The sequence below is a fragment of the Python bivittatus genome, unplaced genomic scaffold, assembly GCF_059951505.1.
Source record: "Python bivittatus isolate LINGU-HERP-01145 unplaced genomic scaffold, Pbiv_v1 ctg000350_np1212, whole genome shotgun sequence".
Classification (NCBI taxonomy): Eukaryota; Metazoa; Chordata; class Lepidosauria; order Squamata; family Pythonidae; genus Python; species Python bivittatus.
Window position 1 is genome coordinate 24,420,758 of NW_028277074.1, and position 20,535 is coordinate 24,441,292.

General features: G+C 35.0%; 1 protein-coding gene across 2 annotated transcripts in view; it reads left to right on the plus strand.

The window, feature by feature from the left end:
- EFHC2 (EF-hand domain containing 2) overlaps positions 1-19,956 on the plus strand; it is a 61,843-nt gene extending 41,887 nt beyond the window's left edge. For both annotated transcript variants that reach the window (XM_088144735.1, XM_088144736.1), the window contains 6 exons: positions 1,908-2,104; positions 5,718-5,851; positions 9,482-9,679; positions 10,900-10,992; positions 15,834-15,939; positions 16,971-19,956. In XM_088144735.1, coding sequence (XP_088000861.1) covers positions 1,908-2,104; positions 5,718-5,851; positions 9,482-9,679; positions 10,900-10,992; positions 15,834-15,939; positions 16,971-17,066 — 824 coding nt within the window. In that variant the 3' untranslated portion in view covers positions 17,067-19,956. The remainder of the gene's footprint in view (positions 1-1,907; positions 2,105-5,717; positions 5,852-9,481; positions 9,680-10,899; positions 10,993-15,833; positions 15,940-16,970) is intronic.
- Positions 19,957-20,535: the final 579 nt, after the last annotated feature.

Genomic DNA, 20,535 nt, shown 5'->3' on the forward strand with positions numbered 1-20,535 from the left:
CTCATGTGAATACACTATTTAAAAGATATCTTAAAGAAGAAATGAAAGATGCAAAGGAGAATAATTTGGAAGAGTTTAGATCAGCAGGATGAAGAGGTAAAACAAACTTCAGTTTACACAGAAATACTGGAAAATAAAATAGAAGTTCTGGACTATAAGACAGAGATGGAAACTAAAGTGGAAATTCAAACAATAAACCAAATGAAAAATGACTTGGGCAATGACTCATTATTGGATTTACAAAAGAGGGCTATTAAAGCCATGAGGAAACTCCTGAGATAGGAGAAAGAAAATCTGGACAGAGATCAAATCCTATAACAGCATCGTAATGAAGCAAAGATTAAGAACGTTAGGAGCAAAAGAAAGGAATATAAAGTTGACTTGTTTGATCAGTGTTAAAAAAAAATACTTTTATAAAGTTCTGGGAATCCTTTATGGACTTTTTGTTGATATCGGATAGAAACAATGATTTGTGGATTTGTGGATGGATAAGGGTTGAGATATGGGAGTGATTTATGTAATGTAATATCAAAGGAGGTAGAGAAATACTATGTTTGCTTATTGTAAAGAAGATCAGAAGTCACTTCTTTAAATATGCTTTTTTCTTTTTCTTTTCTTTTTCTTTCTTTTCTTTCTCTTTGATTTCAGTTTATGTTATTTTTTACTATTGTTAAAATCTCCAATAAAAAGTATAAAAAAAGAATTTACTGATACCTATGATTTATGGAATAAAGAGTTAGAATATCCGGAAATGGGTATGGGTTTTTAAAATTGTTTTATTGTTGTGAGCCACTCAGTTGTGCTCTAAGATGGGTGGCCATCGAAATCTTTTAAACAAACAAACAAATAAAACAAAGCAATCAATGCAAGTCTTTAAAAACTTACATTTGTTTCTTTGAACTTGAAGTTGAAATTAATTCAGCAAAATTTTATTCTGAGTTTATTGGCCTCCTCAAAGAATATGTCAGAAAGGATGGAGTATAGATTTTTCTAAGTGATGTAAGAAATTTGATGGTACATTAGCTCTTATGATTTGGTCAAGTCTGTTTTTGGTTTCTTTTTGGAATAGTATTTCATCATATATAAGTAAATGTATGGATAAATGTTTTCAAGTTAAAGATAGCAGTGTTAAATTATATTTCAGAATCATGGAATCTGACTGTTTGGGGGGAATATTGGTTATATCAGGCATGGGGAATAGAAAAAAGAATCATATTGAGAGACTGGAAAAGTAGTATTATCTCAGATATCAAAGGCTAGATTCAAGAAATCTGTAACATCAATTTTTGAAAAGGCTATTTTTTCCTACTAATTAAAAAAAAGACACAATACATTTCCCTTTGGCATACATTTTATAATATCTTATAAGCATAAATATATGTGTAAGCAGATACATTGTTATTCAATTTAGTATGTTAATTTTGTTTTTTCCTATTTATTTTATTTTATTCTTTTTATTTTATTTTTGTTTAGATATGAATTCATACATTTATTAAATGTGCATATTGATTTCTATTTTTTTTACATTGCAATAAAATTATAAAAAAATAAAATTCAGTTCATTTGACTTAATATTTTCCTAACTCCTTATGAATCCAACCTGCTGTAATCCCTCTAGTTTTTCCTAAGATGATGGTATGATTCTCAATGGCTGGTGAAAACTTCTAAAAATTGTGAGTTTGTTCATCGTCCTGAAATACAAGAATGACATTTGATTACATTAACATCATGAATACAACAGGAAATTTGGGGGCAGGGAGGAAATGAATGGAAATAATTATTACGTGGGCTCGGGTATAGAAAATTAAATATGGATGAGGGAAATGTATGAGTCTTGTTTTATTTTAATGTGTACTTTATAACTTATGTTTGAAAGATCCAGTGTGTTTATGGTTCTCTCATTATAGGAGTAATTGGTGGGAAATTCTTGGAAAGAAATCGCATTAAAAAGCCTGGACAAGAGCTTTATAAAAGTGAGCTATCTGAATATTACACAGCTAAGGATCTGTATGTTGGAGCCAAAGTGTGTTTCCATGGCCACATCTTTCTTTTGGTGGATGCTGATGAATATGCTTTCAACTACATGGAGAAACATGCAAATGAGGCAAGCTATGTTTACTAATCCTTATTTGTCTTTGAAGGCATATGTGGTTTTATTATCTTGCCTAAATAAGGGCAGCTCTGAAAACCTTTGTTTATATGTGGAGGATCAAAACAGCCATCACTGTTTGATTTTGTAAAAAAATATGCTATATGAGTAATACATACTACGTTATGAGTTTGGTAAATGCCATGGAGTTTATTTTGTGCCTGATGACTGAAGTTTACAGTCTGATTTTCATAATGTCCTAATCCTACCTTTGTTTTAAGAAAGGAATAATAACAATAACAAAAAAGGAACTACTGATAAGGCCTGTGCTGTACCAGTTTATTTTCCCATACAAAATACAAAGGAGCTAAAGCTAATCAAACAAAATCCCTACGAATATATGATTATTGCTATGACTGCTTGTTTTCTATAGTATTTGTGCAAAGCCTATTGGATAAAGAACAGCTAAGCAGTGAAAAGATAAAACTAGCCTGCTGAAAAGTTTGGCAGCATTGTCGTATTGTATTGTATTGTATTGTATTGTATTGTATTGTATTGTATTGTATTGTATTGTATTGTATTGTATTGTATTGTATTGTATTGTATTGTATTGTATTGTATTGTATTGTATTGTATTGTATTGTATTGCATTTTTTAATTTAATTTAATTTAATTTTACTTTATTTTATTTTTTGGGTTTATGTGCTGCTTCAATCCAGAGACTCTGGATAGTATAATTTCTATATGATGTTTATAGCTACTTGTATTTTGTTGAAATAGACACATTTTAGTAGACCATATGTGGTGATACATTTTCTCCAGTTAAAAAAGAATTTACAATGTCATTGTCAATCTGTACAAGTGAAAATAAGCAGTTCTAAAATTCAAATCCAATTCAAACCTACTGAAGATCATGCTACAATTGTTGCCTGATACCATAGACCTGATGTGACTTAGCTTATGTCCTGAGTGCAAATTAGATGCAGGGCAAAATCATGTCTCACTCTTTGAATTCATTACTGTTTGTTTTTGCCAACTATTAGTGCACAGTTAATGTTTTCAGATTTTCTCACACACTGTAGAAAAATATTGCATATCATTGGGAGAGCAGAGTAGTCAAGTACAAGTCTCACAAAGATTAGTTTTTTTAATTGGTTTAACTTTCCTAATACATTGTGGGAATACTATAGACGTAATATAGCATTTGACAAAGTATTCTGTGGCACTCAGATTACCAAGGTAATTAAGTGTGGGATGGATAGCATGATCATTAAATGGAAATACAGCTTGCTTTCTTAGAAAGTGCCCATCTATGGTTCCTCAGTGGAATGTGGTATCAAGTGGAATGCTACAAATTTTAGTCCTGGACCTTGTACTCATTCACTTTTTATTCATGGCGAACAAAATTGGTTGTACTAGCTAAAATGCCAGAAGATGAAAATAAAATTAAAAATGAACTTGGTAGGTTAAAGAAATAGATTTTAAAACAACACAGAGAAATTTAACAGGGAGAAATGGAAAATTATTCACTTACGAAATATAAACCCAATGCCCAGATATATGATGGAGAATACTTAGCTTGGTAAGAATATTTGTGAAAAAAAATCTGGCAAAGTAGTTGATTGAAATAGACAGCCATCTGATGTGGCTCAGAAAAAGGCCAATCCAGTTTTAGGTTGCATCAACAGAAATATACCGTATTTTTCCAACTATAAGACGATACTTTTTTCTAAAATCCTTACCCTAAAAACTGAAGGGCGTCTTATTCAAGGAAGTCAGCCAAGAATCGCGCGGTTCCAAACTGTCCATACTTTGTTTCTGCAGAGAGGCTTCCTCCTATTGCTAGCCTCCAATCACTAGTGAAATAGCTTGTCTCCCAAACAGACTTCCTCCAATGAAGAGCCTTATGTAACTGACATCAGCTGATGCTGAACAAACCAATTAGAGGAAGGCTGTTTGCAGAGACAAGCTATCTGGAGTTTCACTCGTGCTTGAATGTAATCAGTTATGCAAAAGAGCCTGGAAATAGAGCTGCAGAGAGACGGTTTGGACCTCCTCCCACCGAGTGTATCAGGTAAATGTTAACTAGTTACTAAATAAAAATGTGTTCTGCACTATCTTTAAAATATTGATTTTTTAATTTTGGGCTGGAAAAGTGGGGGTCGTCTTGTACATGGGGGCGTCTTATTGTCGGAAAAATACGGTAGTTTCCAAATCAAGGAAGTAACAGTTTCACTTTATTCTGTACTGGTCTTGCCATACTCAACTGTTGTGTCCAGTGCTGAGCCTTCCATTTCAGTAAGGATTCAGACAAACAAATAGATTTAAAGAAAAATGAGGATGATCGGGAATTAGAACCTTATGAAGAGATATTGTAGGACCTGGGGATGTTTAACTGAGAAGACTGAGGGAAACATGATAGCTCCCTCTAAGTACCTGAAAGGATGTCATACAGAAGAAGGTCAAGATCTGTTCCGCATCCTCCAAGAATGCAGGACATAAAATAATAAATTTAAGTTACAGGAAGGCAGTGCCAGTTGAATGTTAGAAAAACAACAACTTCCAAACAGTAAGAGTAATTCAGTAGTAGAATAGAATATCCAGGGAAGGAGTGGACTCTCCTTCATCTAATGTTTTCAAACAGAGATTATATTATTTGGATCCTGGCACTGAATAGGATTGAACATAATGGTCTAAGTGGCTACTTCCACCTCTGTAATTCTATCGTAAAGCAGTTTCATAGTTACTTCACCATGTGGTGAGATTGCACTTGACGTCAAGACCTAGCACCATTGGATCAGCCCAAGTTCTGTGCAAGATGTATGTTCTTCCCTCCAGTTCTTTAACTTCTGATTTTTTTTTTCCTGCAGTCTAGCAATGAAGTCTTCATATCAACAATCTGATAAATTGTCTTGCTTTCACAGTAGTATTGGCCAGATATGTTTTCCTGTCTTAATTCCTCACAGAAGAAGCAAGGAAGCATAAAAAGCATTATGTTTCCAAATTACTTCCTCACTATTATTATTTGGGGAGGGGGACTTTGAGTCAGTTTTTGATTCCTGGTGACTGCCTGGACTAGTCCTTGAGTTTTCTTGGCAAGATGTTTTGGAAGTGGTTTATCATTGCCTCCTTCCTTGGGCTGAGAGAAAATAACTGGCCCAAGGTCGCCCAGCTGGCTTTCTGCCTAAGGCAGGAGCAGAACTCACCGTCTCCCAGTTTCTAGCCTGATGCCTTAACCCCTACACCAAACTAGTGTAGCCATTAGTGGCTCTCCACTAATGCTATTGCCCATGCCAAGACTCAGGAAAGAGCAGTGGTGAGATACGCATTGAAACTGCTTGCTTTCCATATAAGGCTGCTTACAGGAACAGTTCTTTATGGACCTGGGAGAGTGCATATGCAATCTGACAGTATATTGGCATATGATTCTCTGAAATAAATCCTGACACTTTTAATAAGTAGTAATTTGGAATTTAGTTTTGGCTTCATTAGTGTTCAGTCTTGCTGTACATTAGTTAAATGGTACAGCAAAATCAACCTTGGGCAAGATCAACCTTGGGCTACATTAGTTAAATAGAATATTAAATACGTAATTGATATTTTTGTCCTCCCTCCTCTTTTTTTCTAGTTTGCTATGGCCAATATCAACATAATCCTGAACAAGCTGAAAGCAATAGGAGAACCTCGGTCAAGAGAGATTAAACAGATTTTTGCAGCCTCTGATCCTCAGAACACTACCATGATTGATTATGATGATTTCAGGTGAGATTCTGAGCATCCAAACAAATTTAATTCATTTAAAATTTAATATGGTGTATTAAGTTTTAGGAATTCTTCTGTGAGATTCTCTTGTTTAAGAAGAGAGAGAAGGAGAGAGAATTTATTCAGTTATAGATGCTCTCTGTTGCATGGAGCATAAAAACTAGTACAAAGTATTTTGTAGTGGTACCATAGAGACCTCTTTTTAATATTCATGCAGAATATTCTTAAGCAAAATGAACTTACTAACATGTACAGCTGCTATATTCTTAAGTATTCATCCATTTAGCCAGCATTGTTTGTTTTAACTGATCCCGCTGAGATTTTTCTTGGAGGTGATAAGGCAATTGAACCTAGGTCATTCTCTACATAGAACACAATGTTGTGTTCATAACTATGACTAAACTAAAACCAAGCTATGACCAAACCAAGTTATGACCATAACTAAAACCAAGATTTTTCTTGGAGGAGATAAAGTAATTGGACCTAGGTCATTCTCTACATAGAACACAATGTTGTGTTCATAACTATAGACAATATAGTAAAGTTCAGAACAACAATATAGTTCAAAAGTACCTCTCCAGAAGCCTTCCATTAACACCAAGGGAGAGTTTTCTTTTCCTTTGTAAGGGAGGAATCGTACTTAGGTCCTTGCACACTTAAAGTACCTTCACTAAATAACAGAATGGCAGCTGAATTCAACATACCATTTTTTAACCCCATGCTTTATATGGACTGAGGCTTAAGAGTCCTCTAACAAAGTGCTCTATCAGGAACTTGAAGAAAGTTGATGAATAAGGCAACTCCTTCAGAGTGACCCATACAGAGTTGTATTCCAAGGGAATCAGAGATTTATCTTATCAGAAGATAATTGATCTATCTATATGGGTTATGCTGCTATATTGAAACAATTAGAAACCTTCTGAAAGTCTTAAGTCCCTATTACTATATCTACAAGAGTTCCTTATTATTGAAAAGTCATACTGTTCTTGAGCAAATATGCGTAAGTCTTTATAAAATAGTTGTCTCCTGTTAAGAGTTAAAACCATCTTATTTACAAATTAATGCCTTTAAGCAAGACACAGTGCAATCATTTTTACCATTATTGGAATACAACTTCTAATGTAAGAATACAGCTACAATCAACCCTGACCATTGTATAGTTTATCATCCCTGACCACTGCAGAGTTTTAAGAAAATTAGAAATTTGCTTCAGATCCCTTTTTCTTAAAAGTTGGCAGAACAGTTTTGGAAATAATACACATCTCTCTGCCACCCTGATACAGATGTTGTTCTGTTGTTTACAATGCTCTTAAGTAAAATCGTTTAGAATGGTCCAGAGAAAATAACACTTAAAAAAAATGTTCCTATCCGCAAATGTGCACAATCTCAATATCAGTAAATAATGTATAGTTTAGGATTCTAAATTTAACTTAGCTGAATTATACAAGTTTTAAGTGTCTTTCTTGGTATAATAAATTTGCATCTTTATTTCCATATTATAATTGCATAGATTTTATCAATATTCTTAAAAGCAGCCTATCTACTGAGCAGATAAATGTTCCAAAATTGACATATTGGCATGATTATGTTTTTCCATTTCATTATTTTATGAAACTCATAGTGAAAAATGAGCAGTATAAAGTGCAGCAAAACATGGTCAGTTAATACTTATTTCAGCAATATTTCATGTTATGTAATTTTAGACCAGATTAATGCCTGATTTGAGGGCTGAAACTTTCTAGAATGCCCTGCAGGATGGCAGTTTATGGATTATAACATTCTTCTGGATGGTGTTTATTTCAGCTGGGTTGAGTTTTAGGAATGTGGTATTATGGTTGTTTTAGTTCTATTGAGAAGGCTTATCTCAAAAAGTAATGTTCTGGGATTTTTGCTCTGCCCTGTGATCTTTAGTTGTACAGTACTTATCTTCTGCACTATTTAACATCTGTATAAAACCACTAGAGATTATCTGCAGGGTTTTTGCTGCAATGCTACTAATATGGATTTTATATAGCTCTGCCTCTCTCTTTTTAATCTATAAATTCTTGGGAAACTGAAAAACTGCTGTTTGGTGGTAGTTAGGGGATGAATAAAGTTGAACAGGCTGAAGTTTAATCTGGACAAAGCAGCAGTGTTTCAGATAAGGAAATATTATTTGGATAGAGGAATTCAATTACTATTGGGTGGGGTAATACTTTTCCTTATGGACCAATAATTTGGTAGTTGGACTTAGAGTGTCCTTCATCAGCTTAGGCTTATACTTCAGCTGTGACTTCAATTAAGGAAAATGGACCTCATCTCAGTAATGTAGCCTGTAACAGTATTTCTTTTATTTAGAAAGTTAGTTTATACAGAACTTGGACCCTCACATTTTTGTTGGGGCTAGGCAGTCAGATTGTATTTCACCAATTCGGGACCAGCTCCATCAGTTGACGGTGTGTTTCAAGGCGCTATTAAAATACTAGTATTTTCTTAAAAGCCCTGAAATTATTGGATTAAGGTTATTTAAAAGTCCACACACAAATCTGCATGTGTTATATGTTTATCTTCAGAACCCATGTTTATTAAAATCAATAAAGTTGAGGGGTAGCAGTAAAAGAAGGCCTATCCAATTGAATTTCCTTCTTTTAGATATACAGCTGTCACTATCAGTGGCCACTGATAAAGACTTTTAAAATATAGTTGCTCTCTGTGCTTTGAGGTCTGAATGTTTTCTCAAGGAAAAGTAGTCAGTGTGCTCCCCATATGAGTGAAAAGCTATCGTGAAAAATGTAGTCCAATAATAGTAATGAATGTTATTATTTTTTAAGAAATACTTTGTGTTCCTGTCAGCTTTCCTAGGTAGACAAGGTAGGAAACATGACCAGTTGATCTAACTGTACTTTATTGTAAGGCTACATTAACAGAATCTTGCAAATCTGAAAGTACAGTTCTCCTGCCGTCACCTTTACAGCCCAGTAACTTAGGGAGGGTCCCTTCTGACCCTCTTGTTCCGTCCACTATGCAGCTGTGGGCTGTGTTTCCTCTTATCTGACCATTCCCTAGGCAGCATCTCTTCATCTGGTCTCCCAAGGTCATTCCCACATACCATTACAGTTCCTTCATTGCTGGTGCATTTTAAAGTAAAAACAGTCTTTTAGTTATCGTTTCTAATCCACCATGAATCTTTGGCAAATTCAGCTATACAGAACTAAAATGAATGAATGAATGCATAAGGAGAGGGGAGGGGAGGGGAGGGAAGGGAAGGGAAGGGAAGGGAAGGGAAGGGAAGGGAAGGGAAGGGAAGGGAAGGGAAGGGAAGGGAAGGGAAGAGAAGAGAAGAGAAGAGAAGAGAAGAGAAGAGAAGAGAAGAGAAGAGAAGAGAAGAGAAGAGAAGAGAAGAGAAGAGAAGAGAAGAGAAGAGAAGAGAAGAGAAGAGAAGAGAAGAAGCTCAGGGTTGAACTGTGGAGTCCTAGGTGCTCTCTGAGCTTGGCTGTTTGCTTGCAGACATGTCATTACCCGGCTAGGTAACATCATCAGTGCTAGTGAGTGTGGGGTTTACTCCCTCTTTATATACAGTAGCTTGCCCTGTCACTGTTGGTGGGTGGATGGATACATGGATTAATGTTTTAATTTTCTTTTCTTTTTTAGAAATGTGATATTGAATATCTCAGATGGAAAATTATCAGAACATGAAATTATGACTATGGGGCGATATTACAGTGTAAGATTGGAGAATGAAATGGATGCCACTTATCTTCTGGCAGTGTCCCAGGAATATCTCAAGAAAAATAACTTTGAGAATTTTGGCCAGCTGTTGGCAGCCTTGGCATACGGTGATCGGGAAAAGTAAGAAATTATTCTGGTATCAAATATGCATGATTTAATTCTTATTACCACCCATCTAATAAAATAGGTGCTCTCTTTCTTCTCACTTTAAGTCAGTCTGTGTTGCTGGTAAGTTTAAGCCTTCTACTCTATATCTCAGCTGATTGACAATGGAAATAGGTCTTCTCCATGTCAACCTTCCTGACAAAGGAGAAGTGAACAGAAATTACTCTCCTGCCATCCTTCCCATTTAAACTGGGTGTCACTCAGTACACAGAACTACTAATAGGGAAACTGTCAGAAGCACAGTTATAATGGAATAATCACCCTTCCTTCATAATTGTGCTCCATCCCTCAGCCTAATGGTAAGAACATTTGGCAATGGCAGCAGCTGGACATATAACAGACATATATGCACAGTATAACACCTCCATGGACTGTGAATTGGCAATTTGGACTTATGAATACCCTGATTTAGGTAACTGAAGAAAGTGTTATTGGTTTTTTACATTATATTGAACTGAAGCAAAGGGAGATTTGTCTCCAGGTTTGTGCAACATTCTAGAAAGGCATGGAACAGTATCATGGTACAACTTTCTTTTCTTTCTGGCATGCTTCAAGATTCTTGTTATTTTTGTGTTCTGGGTATCCTATAGCAGGATTAGGGTCCGGATCTTATTACTAGAGGGCAAGATTTTTAATACTGTTAACAAATTGTAAACCAAAGTGGTTTAATCAATTTAAAGCTGTAGATTTGAAAAAGACGATAAATATAAATCTTTTGTTGTCATTACATGGGTGTTAGTGTCTTGGAGGCAGAATTCTTTAGCAAGGAGGAAGGATGAGGAAGGAGGCTGCTCAGCCATGAGTTGAGGGTGCCCACCACAAGTATATCAGCAGAAGTGGAAACAAGTGTTTTTTAATGCCTGAATTGGGGATGGGAAGATGGGAGGAGCTTTGGCGGGAGGTTGTTGGTGGGGAAGCCAAATGGCTGCTTGATGAAAAGGATGTAGGTGTCCAGGAGCATTGGTTTTCTCCAGGACTCAAAACTTTCTTTAAAGACTGAGGACTAAAAGAAATAGTTGGGCCACATTTGAACCAGTTTTCCTTTTCCTTTTCCTTTTTCATCCTTTTCACATTCCTTTCTAGTGCATATCTAACCTTCTTTTAAACCATGCATCATGATTGTTTTTAATTCTAATTTTAAAATAAATAAAAAGGCATTACTTTTGTTTGTGCAGATGCGGACTGCTGGCCAGTGACAAGTGCAGGACTGTTTGCAAATCCTTCAGGCTACCATTAGCAGATGATCTTCTACGAGCTTTACTGGCTGCGTAAGTCATAATTCCAATATGATAATTTGTATGAATAAGAGTTGGAGAATCTTTTTTCTTTTGAGAGCCACATTCCTTTGCAATAATGTACCAGAGGCTATATCCTGGCAGTCGGAAAGACCATCCTCCTTTTCCCTCCTACCTGTCTACCCACCTCTTCTTCCTCTCTCTGTTGCCTATTGGGGTCAGAAAACAGAACTAAACTAATTGTTTGGAGAAGGGAATTTTTTAAAAAGGCCAAGAGCCACATAACATTTGACTGACCCTAATATAAATGCTTCAGGCAACATGTCTGAGATGTGATTATGACGCAAGTCCATTGTAAACTAGTAATCATTATTTGGAAGCAATTTCAATGAAAGTTATGGATTTTGAAATGTGGGATGATTTTCTGTGCTAGCAAGCCCAATGTTTCCTAGAGTTCTTGCTCCCATCCCTCAATTATGAGAATCCTACCTTGTCTTAGTCTATTCAACAGGAAACTTCTAAGTCCTTCTGCCAAAGACTAATCACTTCAGCACCACTCTAAGAAAAACAAAGACTTTAGTTTAAAAATGTGAAAATGGCAGGAATAGAAATATCTGTTTACCTGAGAAGAGATTTTAGCAAGAAATTTCCTTTTTCAAATCATATATCTAAATATTCAGCATCTAAACAACAAAAGATGTTTACGTGGAAAAAGGGGGAAAAAGAATTAATAAGGGAAGGCGACAGTCCATGCTTAGTTACATATTAATTGTTTGAGAAGGGTTTCCAAGCATATGCATAAAAGCTGGGCTCATGATTTTCAGGAACTTATATTTACATCATATAGAAACTAGCAGGACAAGCAATACTTTAGGACAAAATGGTGGGACTACCATTTATACCTCCTTCAATCCCAGATCTGTGCAAGAGATTTAATCAGAGATTGAAATGGCAGATGAAGAGTCTGCTACATACAGTATCTAGAGATGATTTCAGGTGATGCGAATTCCTTTCCATATCTGGGAGATACAAAGGAATCTAGTCATATCTGGTTTATGAAATAGTAGAAAAATATATAAATCCCATTTTCCTTAAGTGGGAGTGGAATTATGAACATGTCATCTCTTTAATTAAAATCCCTTTTAATTCTGAGAAAAATTATTAAACATATTCAGCTTGGATGAAATGGCAAGCTGCAAGCAATTCTGCACTTTCTATTGTTTATATTCTAATGTTGTTTCTCCCCAGGGATCCTTTTGCATATTCATGCTGTTTTCATTTTGACTACAGCCTTGTTATATCTCTGCTTAATATTTTTATTAATCAGATGAATCATGTGTGTACAGTGCACTTTAGTATGTTAGTGATGTTGAAACAAATGAGAATATTGTTTAGAAAATGTGCTGTTAAGACAGCTGTTTCAGAAGAAAATACAAATTGTAGAAAGCTTGAGTGAAAAAGAGGCCTCAATATTGAAGTGTGGGCTATTTAGGCTGAAATTAAGCAGTGCAGGTATTAAAGATCTGCAATATATCTGTAACTGCCTATTGTTTCAGCATCCTACTTAGAAAAGTACAGTGAAGGATAGTTGACTCAATTTGTTATTCCAAAAGTGCGACACTAGTCATGGCTCTCATATTTATATAAAGAACGAATAGGATGGTTATGATACTTTATGGTGACAGATCAAAACTGATGCAACACAGTTACACAAAACCAAAGTGAGAAATTAACACAATAAAAGCCAAATGATTATTAAATGGATAACAGACTATATCCAAACAGAAATAAACCAATCAGTGAACATTTCCAGTGTTAAACCCTGAGTTTGCAACCAAAGAAAGTTTGGCAACCCCCCTAGATATTTTTAAAGACTAGTGGTAAAGTGCTTAAAGTGCTGGGCTAGGAATGGGGAGACCCAGGTTCTATTTTGTTCTCAGCCATAGAAGCTCCCTGGATGACCTTGGGCCAGTCATTTTTTCTAAGCCCAACCTACCTCAAAGGGTCTTATACTACACTTTGATATATGTGCATACCAACTCACCCCACCTTCCCCCACCAATATATTAGTAAGGAAGAAAGCATTCAACTCTTCAAGGCAACCCAAGCAGTTAATTTGGGTATTATTCATTCAGAACACCAGAGGGCAGCACAGTGATGCCTGAGATACTCTCACATGTCCCATTTCAGCAGAAGCACTGGTGATCTTGGAGTGGAATGTTGTTAAACCTCCCCTCTAGAACCAAGAATGGTAGAGCACTAAGTTTAGCCCATGAGAATGCTTTCCTATGCAAGATGGAGAAAATATTAATAAAATAGCTATGGTAGTCCTTTAATTAGCTATTAATAAAATAATTATTAATAATTAAAGGACTACCACAGTGGCTGTCTTTTACAATAGTGAGGAGTTCTACTACCTCTGTAAATCCAAGTTGGAGATTTGCTGCTTTATTTCAAAAGTGGCTCTCAAACACCAGCATCATCAAGAGCTATGTGAGAAGCCACAATAGTTCAAATCTGAGACCATACATTTCTTCTAAGAAGAAGCAAGCTTTTCAGCTAGGACTAGACCTTAACTGGACTAGAGATGCTTCTCTAAAGGTTAATTTTAGACAGTACTTTAATTGGAAAAACCTTATTGGAGCCTCTATCGATGAAAGGCTAGAGGTTCCATGTGCAGAAGAACAATTGACATACATCAGGGGATGTATAATGTAGTTCTTATGGATTTGGTTTGCTTCTAGTTACTTCAAGCCCTTATATTATTGTCATTCCAAACACAGGACTGTGCTCTGTGACAGTTTTACTGAGTCTTTAAAGTCTCTTCATAGGACTGTAGGAAATAATCTTTAACCTTTATCTGAAATGCCTAATGAATATAAAAATGCTAGTGAAAAAATTGGTCCCTTCATAAAATAAAAGCATTTCAGGGAGTTCACCATAGTGTAGATGGATAACTTTCACAATTTGCTGCTTATTCATCATTTACAACAACTGGTCATGAGCATTAGTAAAAAAGAGTAAAGTAATCCATTTTTAGATTCCCACTAACCTGAATGGTTAGAAAGTTAGCACAGCTACAATCCAGGAATGAAATTCTTTCTGTTCTATAAACCAGTAATAAAAGAATTGTATCCAAAGAAAATTGTGATAAATACACTGAATATTTAATATGAGGCCTTTGTATAGATAATATAGAGGAGTGCAACAAAACTGAGTACATCTGATCCTGAATGAATTCCATAATGTGGCAATTTTGATCACCCTGTATTTAATTTGTTATATGAAAGTTAAACTTTCTCTGAATTAAGTCTTGTATTTAAAATCCATGTGTTAACCTGAAAAGAATCTACAAGATTTCATAATAAAATGGGCCACAGGAATGTATTACATCTGAAACAAAGCCATTAATTGAATTGCCATGGTTATTTGATAGCAATTAAGAAAGAGGGCCTAGAGAGTTTCCCGCAATATTATAGCACTTTTATTGGAATATTTTTTAAAACTTGATCCAACAACTTGAAAATTGGAGTATGTTCCCAGTTATTTCCTGAATTATACAATACCACTTTTACAACAGTGGAATGAATATGCACTGTTTGTTCAGATGTTGAGTACAGAGGACACTATTTTTTTTAACAAAAAAAGTCTGTCTTTGTGTTCTGTAGTTGTTTTTATCGAATACTGTAACAACATTTCTTTCTTTAGCTTTATGCTTCTTACTCTTACTTTTACACCTTTGTTTTTTTCTGAGCCAGCCAAATACTGCGAATGCAAAAAACTAAAAACCTATTAATAAAATTGCAGACTGGTAATATAACGTAGCAATCCAATATCTCCCTATAGGATACTTGCCCCATAGGACCCTCCCTAGTCTTTACTGAAAGAATACATGTTATCTCAAGGCATACATGTAAAACTGGTTTAATACCAGTTGACTTTTATTGAGTGTATTTGCGATTTAAACATAAAGGATTGAGAATTATTGTTATTTCGGATTTATTCTTTTAAAATATGGCTATTTATTGGCTCAGTATTTCTGTGTGATAAGTGATTGTTTTTCCCAAATGGGAAGAATAAATGTAATAATGCAAAACATGTTCATGGCAGTTGACCAGATTTCCCCTCAGCAAACAAAATCAGGAATATTACTTGTATTAATCTGTTTTAGTTCAAAGGCCACCACCATAATTTACTTCTTTTTGGTTTTGTTGGCTTTTCATTATCTGTTCTTGCAATACATAACTGATACTTCAGTCTTCCTTAAGTAAAAGTAGAATCCTACTATAAAAATAAATTTCTATCTGCTCCTTGTGGTGAAATGACTCAAAGAAACACTCCATGAATGCGCACCTGCAAAGTATCAACTTTAAACTCTGCACACAAACAGGGGGCTTTTAAGCATTTACATAAAATAGTCTGATTCCTTGGAATTTGGTTTCTGAATTCTAAAACAAGCCTCTTAGGTATCAGCTGCCTCACTGACAGACCAGTCTTCTCTTGTGCCAGCTAAGCTCCAAGGGCTAGGGGTCCATGCAAACATGGTGCTTTGCAAGATAAACCAAGAGTATCGAGTCACCCAGGAGAGAAGAAGCAAGAGCATTCTGTAGCTAGCCCGTCTTAGAATAGGGAATTGCTTCAGAGCTGGTTCCATAATTTGTGTATGTATATAATGAAGATTTGTCTACTTATAAGGCAGGAGTGAACACAGGCTAAAACCATGAGTCCCTTCTCCTCCTTAATTTTCTTCTGTTTTCATGAGTTCCAGCTATACTCCAAAGATACTTTCATTATATCAAAATAAATTATAGATTAAACCAAATAATAGAAGGTGAGCCAAATAATGAACATATGTACACTCAATCTATATTTAGGTGTGAAGATTGCAAAGAACAAGTAAATTATAAGAAGTTGGTTGATGGGCTGAACTGGAGAGAGCATCCAATTCCAGCTTTCCAAACCATCTTGATGCCATTACAGGTAAAGTAAAATATGTATGATTAAAAGTTTCCAAAAATTATAAATTATAGCTCAAACAAGAGTACAGAAGAGCTTGTGTTTACTGACAAAACTTTGCTACTATTCACAAGGAATTTCGTTTTAATTTTACATTTGAAAACTTGATTATGTTTTCTACAACACAGTATCTTTCTCTCTACACTGAACTGTGAGCTGATTGTTCCTTTGTCAGCTCTATTCTTGTTATTAATGTGTACGGGCTCTACATGTAGCTAAGATATACTTTCATAAGCACTCCATTATACAAGTAATAATGCTATGTAATCAGGATCATGCCCAGAAGCTTCTCTGTCATATCTACATGTGGCTCCTCATGCTGATTTGAAGTTGCTGGGAGGTTTAATCAGTATATGAACCAGGTAAGATTAACTACAGTTGATTAAGAAAATATACAGTAAGTTGCTGCAGAGAAGATACAGTAGATTGCTTTGCCCCAAACTCTGTGTCCTAACTGATATTGTTTAGTTTTGGATATGCAGACCTATCTCTGATGACTTCATTATGTTCAAACCAGGCCATTAGAGTCCAAACCATGACTAAAAAAAATGTCTAAATATTATGTGAGAATGCAGCTTTGAGAACCTACCAGATACTTATTTAAAAGTTTCTTATATCTGCTATCATGATATCCTGTGGCAGTGCATTACATAGACATAGATAAACAATCCTTCAGATATTAAAAACCACCTTCTATTGGACAAGAGATACTAATGACAATCAGATTTAAGCAGAAATTAAATGGACTAGATTTACAAGGAAATACATGAAACTGGTACTGCAGATTAGGAATTGGCAGTGCAATAAGCTGGGGCTTATGGGTGTCATAAGCTAAAACATCTGAAGCGTACCGAAAATTATAATGCAAATATATGGTGTGCTATTTTGACAGAAACAAAGATTGCAATGCTTGATGGTATTCAACACCATTTCTAGTTACTTTCCATTTCACTTTGCAGTACTAAACCTTTTTATCCTTTGTTTATTGCTTTCAGTATGAAGATGGATGGCGTGGGGAGCCACCAACACTTCCAGTGAAAAAAATAAAATACTTACCATTAATAGAAGATGTCTTTGGCATCAAAGATTAGCCTTAGTCCTTACATCATACTTCTTATGGATGAACAGTGCAGCTTTCTTTCTGTGGACAGTTACTGCATATTTTTATTTAAACAAAATAAAAGAATCACAGTTACAGATTTTTGGGGGGAATGTCAGTTTTATTTTTTACTTTATTGTAGAAATATAATTCATATACTTTTGTAATTCTTTGAAACTCCAATAGACTGTACTGTATAGTCAATATAATAATTTAAATAATTTAAATGTATCTTTATTTTCAGTTCTTACATGTGGAATGGATGCTGGGTAACTTAGAATTTTGCTCCTCTCCACTTGAACAATCAAGCTGTTGCCTTTTATTTTCTCAAGAGAATCCTTGCAACCTTTGAGATTAAAGCCTGGCTCTTTAAAAGTTGCCTAGAAGAGAAAAATTGACCAGAATCTTCTACCCTAGCATTTTGGCTTTAATAAGTGTAGTTAATTAGTAACTGCAGTTCAGCTTCTACATGAAAGGGAACGGGGCATAATATAGTGTGTTTGCACATCAGAGTTAAATAATAGATTGGTTGACTCCAGATTATCTCCAGGCTGATTCTATGATTATTATAATATAATATTTCTTCAAAATTCCCAGTTGTTAGTTAAAAACTACCAAAGGAAAGTGCAATAAATATCAAGAAGAAAAATCTGTTGATAGCAGATCACAGGGATATATTTTGTACAGATATGGATTGCTCATGGAGTAAGTTTAATAAAATGTAAAACAAGATTTCTTCTCAGCTGTCTCATGACAAAAGTAACTGTACCATTCTTCATCCTGTTTCTTTAATAGAGCCTTACGCCCCTCCTAAATATAGGTGTGTGTATGTGTGTATGTGAGAGATATAGATTATAGAGTTAGTGATAGAGATAAGTATAATAGTGTGGTGCAGTCCTCTCACAATTGTGGCACAGTTCTATTTAGTCACCCACAATGTACACTTCAGATTTTGTTTGGGAGAGAGACACTAGCATGAACTCCATTGTTTCAACACCTCTACAAATAAAAGTGGAAGCTGAAATAGCTTCATTGTATGAAAACATTGTTCTGTGTTACTTCCAATACATGTGACTTCTTCCCTTGCTATCATTGATTTTAGTACCTTTTGTTTTTATAAGGTGAAGGATATCCATTATAAGATAGACCATAGAAAATGCATCCACATAGAGGGAATGCTTGTATTAATATAAACAATGGCATACAATTCAAAGCATATTTGCTTTCAGTGTGTTACTTTGAGGGCATAAGGTTGTTTTTTTTCTGACATATAATAATCCTGAATGGTGTCGTCGTCATCATCATCATCATCATCATCATCATCATCCCTGTACACAGAGAACTACAAATCTAGATTGCTAGATTTTTTCATCCTATTCTCTATGTCTGTAATAACATAGATCCCATGCAAATTCACCATCTCAGTGAAAATTAGGGTGCATTTTAGAGCAGTCTTCCCCCAATCTAAACTAAATCTATAGCATTTTAGTTTGCTAACATTTAACAAACTAAAATGCTATAGAAATTAATTACTGCCTTCATAGTTATGCCACATCCAACTCTTCCTATTTCTTAACTGTAGTCCCAGTACAGTCCTGTTCTAGAAATGACAAACACTGATTATGATTTATATTATTCTGAAATTTGTTCACAGTAGTAAATATTTTGTAAGTTAGTTGGAAAGAAATCAAAGCTAATAAACGTGCCATTATTTCTATTGTTAAATCATTCGTACAAATAGGTGTGTGCGTGTGTTTTATTTCAGTACTGACCAGCATAAATAATATTAAAACTATATAGATGTTCAATCTTCCCATAACTGGTAATGCATTATTACTCTTGTTCTTAAGAAAAATATCTAATGCTGTACACAATTGCACTGATATTTGACCATCTTCTCCCCAACCTGTTAGCTACATTGTAATTGACAGTGTAACAGACTTTATAGCTTAGGAAGTCTATAGCGGATTTGACCAATGATTATCTAGGAAAAATTATTAGATCATGGAAAGGATATCTCAGGTTATGAATTGTACCATAAACCTACTCAAGATGTCATAATCAGTGATTAATTGTGAATTTCCTTTTTCCCTTTTTAGTAGGGCTCTCTATTCATGTTCTATATTTTTATTCAAAATTAAATCTTACATTGCTAAAATAATACTAATCAATAAATCAAGAAGATGGTATGTTTTTGGGAAGAATAAAAATGGCAGTGTATGATAGACAATTTATCTATAGTATAGCTTCTAATTGGGAAAGTGTTTTTTTCCCACATACATAAATATATAGTAGAAATTTAGGACCAGAGTAAAATTTGAGGGGCTGAGCGCCGAAGAATTGATGCCTTTGAACTGTGGTGCTGGAGAAGACTCTTAAGAGTCCCCTGGACTGCTAGGAGGTCAAACCAGTCAATCTTAAAGGAAATCAACCCTGATTGCTCATTGGAAGGATTGATAATTAAGCTCAAGCTCAGATACTTTGGTCGCCTAATGCGAAAAGAGGACTCTTTGGAAAAGACCCTGATGCTGGGAAAGATTGAAGGCAAAAGGAGAAGAGGACGGCAGAGGATGAGATGGTTAGATAGCATCACTGAAGCAATGAGCATGGAACTGAGCAAACTCAGGGAGGCAGTGAAGGACAGGAAGGCCTGGCGCGATATCGTTCATGGGGTCACGAAGAGTTGGACACGACTTAACGACTGAACAACAACAACAAAAATTTGAGGACTACTAATTAGAATTAATTGTGTACATTATCAGAGCAGTAGTACTGTTCAAATTAACATGGAAGTAAGCCTCATTGGGTTAATGGGATTTGCTCCCAGGTAATAGTCCTATAGAATTTTGTTCTCTGTTATTGGAACAAAGTATTTGACAATATATCCCTTCATGTTTTTTTCTATATAATAAAAATGTTTACATATGGACAGTTCCTATTATTAATTTAAAAAATTGTAAAGAAATGTTATATAGCCAAACCACTCAAAAAAATGCATGTGTATTTCATAGGAATGTGATAAAGAGCTTAAAATGTTTCTGCATAGGCGATGAACAGAAACTCTGACAGCATTGTTTTGCATGCCAGGTGTATGTATTCATTCATGTTTTATTTATTTTTATTCTTTATATATTGTCTTTAAATTTTAAAGCACTTGGCATTCAAGCTGGATAAGTAGAGTAGAATTTCATAATAGACTAAGCTGAGAGAATGCTTTATCATAGTGACCCATGTGATATACCAGAATTCACACTTTATGATGTTCCCAGATCCATCTTATCAACTCTCATGCTAACACGTCCTGATGACTATCGCATTCACCGAAAGATGAATTGAAACCATTTTTATTTTCTGACAAAATCTATTTTCAAAACTCACTGAAATTGATTAAAATAGTATCATATTCCCTAGATGGCTTTGAAAAGTCTGAGCTATTCCATTTATGAAAGTCTCTGTAATAC